Source organism: Parasteatoda tepidariorum, chromosome 3 (genome assembly GCF_043381705.1).
Source record: "Parasteatoda tepidariorum isolate YZ-2023 chromosome 3, CAS_Ptep_4.0, whole genome shotgun sequence".
Classification (NCBI taxonomy): Eukaryota; Metazoa; Arthropoda; class Arachnida; order Araneae; family Theridiidae; genus Parasteatoda; species Parasteatoda tepidariorum.
The window spans coordinates 28794734-28801138 of record NC_092206.1 but is presented as its reverse complement, the minus strand read 5'-3'; the positions used below and the strand labels follow the sequence as shown (position 1 = coordinate 28801138).

Below are 6405 nucleotides of genomic sequence, written 5' to 3'. Positions count from 1 at the left end.
TTTTCCAATCAATAATGTTTTAAACTACTAAAATGATATATTATTACATTATGATTTAATTATGGAATAATAATTTTGTTAATTTTTTTGTAATTATTTATATTCATAGTATATATTTCAATTTTAGGAATAATTTTGTATCAAAAATGTGTTTTTGTCCTCTCATCTTGGAAAATATAGGTTTTTGCCACTTTTTGCCACTTTGCTTGGCAAAAACCTGTTTTTGCCAGGACGGTTTTTACCGGTATTTACCATGGTTTTTTCCACCTGCGGCAAAATCTTGCCAACCCTGATTGATTATTATATATTGACTATTCCTAGTTTTTACAATATTTTTCTGTTTGACTTCGAAAACCTTTTTTGTTTCTTAAACACATAAATATTTAAAGAAATAAATTAAAAATGGTTGAATTTCTATCTGCGCAGTTAACCAAAAAGTAAACTTCAATTATAATGTTAATTTCATGTTATTATACTATTTTGAATTTTTTAAATGAAATCTAAGGCAACATTTTAATTAATGAATTGCCAATATAGCTAATCCTTCAAAAGCTTCAGGCGCCATTCTATTTTTCCCCCTTTTTTGTGCTATTTTTAACTTAGTTTCATTGTGTTTAATAAATTCAGCTCAAGCAATCTGGTTATTTTGAAATCAATAAATCAAATTAATGTCCAACAATTTATCCTTTTATAAAATTGCTATCTTAATCATTTGATTTGAATTAATTTCACCATTTAAAAAATTATATGTTATGTATTACTTCCTGCAGTTAATGTTTCGCATTGAAAATTATTTAAAAACATGGAACGGAAAAATTATTTAAATTATAACTGCATAATTGAGTGTTAAAAGAAACAAAATAATGGAAAATATCTGAAATTGGGATATTTTAGCATTAGAAAACATCTCAATCTTTTCTATTATTATTAATAGAAAAATGAAGTTTCAAATTGTTTATAACAATTGTCTACCAAAATTTTTTTATATTTTTATTATTTTCATTGCTTAGTGTTCATGGTTATTATGCATCTTAAAAAACAAAAACACAATATAATCTATTGGATTTTTGTATGTGTAATTCTATTAATTATTTCTTTATTTAGATTACTATTGGTGGTATAATTATGATGAAAGATAATAAAAGTGATGATCCGGTAGAGTTAGTTGAACCTGTTGCAGGTAAAAAAGAATTTTATAAATTTTTTAAAAAAAACTTTTGTTCTAACTAACAAAATTGCATTATTGTAAAAATTCCATTATCATTGCTAGAGACGTGCCACGTCTAGGTAGTCGGTACTTTGTGAAAAATGAATTTTTTGCCCAGTGGACTTCCGGGTACAAAGGAAAATTTAAGATATAATTCTTAGGAAATTTATAGTGCGTCTAAATGAATAAATTTAAGATCTTTTTTAAAGTTTCTATAAGGAATTTGGGATGACTTTTCCTATGCAGAATGATTAATGTAAAACTTTTCTATGGATTGGAGATGCTTGCTAAGAGTGGACTTCATAATAAATTTTTCAATCGCATTTATGCACATAGCCTCTGTTTGACATAAAATATTTTAATAATACAAAAATGACAGCATATTTAATTAAGAATGTCTTGACTATCAATGTTTAACGTTTAATCATTCAGCAACTATAAACTTAATTTATGTGCAATGAGATCTACCTCAATACAATTTCACAAACTTTTCGATGCCTGGTGAGAAATTTTATCTCATTATCAAAGTTTAACATAAGAGTAAAATAGTGGTTTTAGTATCCTAAATGTTAAGATTCTAACTAGATATCCTAGTAATTTTGAACCCTTAAATGATGAAGTAACTTCTACATCAGGCAACAAACAAGGAGCAAATTTGCTTTGACGAAAAACTTTTTTTGGGTAAAACTAACGAGTAATTATGTTATGTTACACGAAGAGATAATACACAGAAGCCTTTCATGATTAACCTGATGATAAACGAATTTTAACCAGAGAGGTTGGAAATAGTATTTATTGAGCTAACGAGTAAGAAATTTGTTTTAGTAAAATTTAATTCAAAGTTACTGATGGCCCAATGTTATTCATGCTGACTTCTTTTCAATTTAAATGTAATAAAATGTCTCTCAAATAAGTTTTTTGTTCTGTAAAAATAAAAGTTTTTTTTTTGTTGCTACTTCCGGATTATGCATTCAACCTGTCAATGCTCATGAAAATGTGCAAGTGCTTTTGAGCCATCATAATGAAAAGCAATTTCCAAAATGAACATTCTAAACACATAAAATTTATCAAATAATAAAATAATAACAAAAATTGATCATTTTAATGCATAGAAATCAATCAATTTTATATTATCATTATAGTTTGTATAAGTTTCTTAAAACTGAGCAATCTGTTTAGATATTGATTTATCTAAATAATTGAGAACTGAAGTATGTCAATGGACTATGTACATGATCTTTACATTTGATTAGCCTTTTTCTCTTTGATATCATTAAAAGATATTTATTCTGAAAAAGTTAATTTTTAAACATTCAGTTAACATGGAGATTTTTCTAACAATATTAAAAGTCACAGCTACGGTCTTATTATCCAGTTTTCTGCGCCTAAAATATTTCTGATAGTTTGGTCAATCATGCATTTCTTGGGATAACGATTTGAAAGCTAAGAAATGATGCATTTTTTGAAATGTTTACTTCATTTATGAGGTGAAAAATTTCACGAACTTCTGTTCGATTTAATAGTGATTGATATTTAACTAAAATCCATTCACTTATGTAGCTGTCAGTTTTCGTTATTGCTTGATATAAATTAAAGCTTTCTGATTATTTTATCTTGTTATAGCCAATATCTTTTCTTGTTACCGTTTAGTAGAAATCAAATCATAAATGTGAAATTTTTTGTTTCTATAGCTGGCGGACCCAAGGTAGAAGACGAAGATGAACCTGAACCACCAGAAGATTTTGAATACTTAGATGAATAATGTATAACTTGTATAGACTTTATTTATCATATGAAATTCAATTTTTATATAAGAAGCTTTCAAATAAGGAAATGTCTTTCATCAAACTGTAAATGCATTTCTCGTACACCTTACCACAGAATTCAAGTTTTTTCTCATTATTATTAAGATTAAAGAGTTTTTTTCTCTTTTGGCGTGGTTGTTGTCCTTCAAGGAGCTTATAGCTAGTATGTTTCTAACATAATAAAATTATTAACATCTATGTTTGTAATATTCAATGTTTTCTTTCCAACTATTTTAATAAAAATTCCTTTATTACAGGATGTTTAGTAATTTGTTAAAACTTAAAGGAGTTGTTTCGAGACGCAAACGAGAACTCAGTGTTAATTTTGGCTAAAATGCACAAAGAATTTTAAGTAATAGAAGAGAAATGTAAAGGAAGAACACATTATTTTTCTCAAAATGTAGCCACAAGTCTAGAGGTCGAATCAATGCACTTTTTTTACCATTACCTAGTTTGTTGTTTCAGTGAAAAATAATATGTTGGTTTACTGTGCTGCACATGGTTGTACTGAATTTTTTTTTTAAAAGACGACCTTATACATTTCACAGGTACCTTTTTTTAAAATTATTATCTCTATAATGTTATTAAAAATTTCTGTAACTTCCTTCGAATTAATTTGTTAATGAAATAAATTTGCTCAAAGAGAAGAGGGGTTATGAAAGATAATTACGGAACTTGATAAATAGAGTAAATACACTTAATTATATCTTTGATGGAATTGTCTACTTTTTTTAATTGCAATAATGTGGGGGGGGGAATTGAAGTCATGGAGCAATTATATTTTCGTTCCCGAGATAAGACAAGGAATTACACAAAAATGGCAGTTATGTGTGGTAAACTATGAAAACATGTATTTGCAATCTAAGGGGCTTATTTTTCATTAAAATATATATTTGCAAAAAAATCAAAATTATTTCTGAGAGTTGCATCAAATATTTCTGTGTTAAAAGTTTCACTTTTTTAGGGAAAGGGGGGTATATTAATGAATTTTTTAAATAAATACTTTTTCCTGAAGAAAAAAATTTATTATTAAATGTTCATTGTTTCCTAATTTTCAGTTTAAATTATAAAAAAAAAAAAACATTTCAAGTTTATCAATTGATCATTTTCTTAGTACTTTTTTTTAAAAATAATTCTGTCACGGTGATTGTTGTTTAAGATGTTTAATTTTTTTAACTACAAAATTTTCTTTTTTTTTAATACTGAGTGATTATTGTTTTTGAAATAAAATAGTATTAGAGGGTAATTTAAAAATTGTTAAGGATCAAATTCAGTTATTACCTAATATTATACATTTGATAATTTTTTACAGTGTTAAGTGAGTGCCCTCTCAAAACTGTAAGCGCCCATTTTTGTAAGGTAGCACCCTGCTCTTTTTAATTTCTAGGGAGAACTCTGGATTTATACACATCAAAGCATATTTAAATGCAAAAATAGAAATTTACCATGATGACTATAGAACAATAAAACTATAGATAGCTTTCGTAAAAGATAATTAAGAAATACAAAAAGAATTAGAAATATTTAAATTTTGAAAATTGTAAAAATAAAAAAAAAATCTTTCCAAATTTTTTTTATATTAGGGTATTTGGCCATAACCAGATTTGCTGCTATTAAGACAAGTTATCAAATGACTTAACTGCTTAAGATATCCGCAAACGTTATTAAATTTTGCATGTAGAAATTTTACTGATGCAACTGCAATAATTTAAATATGGCATCAATATATATATTTATGAATTAAAGTATTCCGCTCTTCTGAAAAATTTTATTAAATCATTAGTACTTCAGTTTTTAAAATTAATTTCCAATTTGTTTAATTACTTGATACTTATTAATACCATTGTTTAATTTATTTAAAAAGTAATCTTTAAAGTTCTTAATTTCTTTTGATTACAAAGACAAGGTAATATTTATCTACCTCTGTTTTCTGAGTCAATTGTTGTAATAATTATCTAAAACTTATAATGTTTGTCTAAAAGATATGCTTAGTTAGATAAGGGGAAACACTATTTGTATCGGTCTTATTTATTTGTAAAATCATTTGAAAATATTTGTGAAAATAGTGTTATATACAGGAGTATTAATTATACATTTTGTTAGTTATTCTTATAAGTTTTAAAACGAGTTAAAAAAAATTTTCTTTTACCAAATAGCTCTAATAAGGCAGTGAAGTGTGCTATTCAAGGAATAAATTTAGCAACATTTTGATTGCAGACAGAAATAACAATAAATTCTAGATAAGTTTAAAAAGGATAGAACTTAAAAATTATTCTAATATAAATGTAATTCAGATACCAAATATAAAAATTATTTTTATTTTCTAGATAAATTAAAATTCTTATTCTGATAAAATTTACTAAAGAAATTGGAATAATTTAAAAGAACATTTATCGGGAAGAAAAAAACAACATAAATTTATATCTCTAGCATTTAACTAAACTTGCTAATTATTATAATTTTGTAATTAATCTTACGAGTATAGAACTTGAATAATGAAATATTTCTAAGGGTAGGAATTTCAATTTTTCCAAGTGTGTACATATCTTCACATTCTTAATTGTTCAAGGGGGTGACTTCAAATATGCTTAATTAGTGCAGACGATATTTTAGGTTACAATGTTGGACACTAAACATATAATTATGGTCAGGAGAGCTGTCCAAAGTCTACCCTTTAATGTTAATTTTACTTTCTACATATTTCACCATATCTCGAGAACTTTAAGAGAATGGAAAAAATTTTGCACACGCAAAATTCGTTCATCCAAAAAAAATTCTATGCAAAAAATAAATTTTAGTAAAAATGTATTATTTTTACAGGGTTCCCACTCTTTTAACAAAGTAAAAATTAAGCACTTTTAAGGACTTTTTTTGAAAAAATTAAGGACTTTTTTAAAAAAAATTAAGGACCTTTAAATAATGGTATGATTGTATATCATCGAATAAATATATACTACCAGTGACAGTGCTAATTATTTAACTTTCTTAAAAAATCAATAATAACAAACAATTTTATTACAATGTAAGTACTGATAAAATTGTTTTAATAATTGTTTCAGGGCTCGCCAAAGTAGGAACCAGACAACTTTTGTAAACCCAGGTCTGGATTTTTTAAAACATTTTCAGATTATTAAGGATATCTATGAAAATTATCTGTATTCCCTTTTTAATCATTTTATTGAAATTGAATTGTAAAATTAGGCACAGAAATGTATTAGAGTAAATAAAGAAATTTTGGAAAAATATTGAAAAAATTATTACAAGTTTTTATATTTCGCTACTAGACATGCATCACATATTCAGCTGTGGGTCAATCTTGGTAAATATTCAGTTATGCCAAAAAAATTATTTTTCTCTACTAACAAAATGTTTCATTTATAAGGATATATATTT

General features: G+C 25.7%; 1 protein-coding gene across 1 annotated transcript in view; it reads left to right on the top strand.

Annotated features, from left to right (window-relative positions):
• Window positions 1-3210, top strand: part of LOC107450860 (Regulatory particle non-ATPase 2) — a gene marked incomplete in the record, with an annotated part of 24263 nt that extends 21053 nt beyond the window's left edge. Inside the window, 2 exon segments of the mRNA XM_043041760.2 lie at window positions 1105-1180; window positions 2899-3210. Of these exon segments, the coding sequence (XP_042897694.1) occupies window positions 1105-1180; window positions 2899-2969 (147 nt within the window).
• Window positions 3211-6405: the final 3195 nt, after the last annotated feature.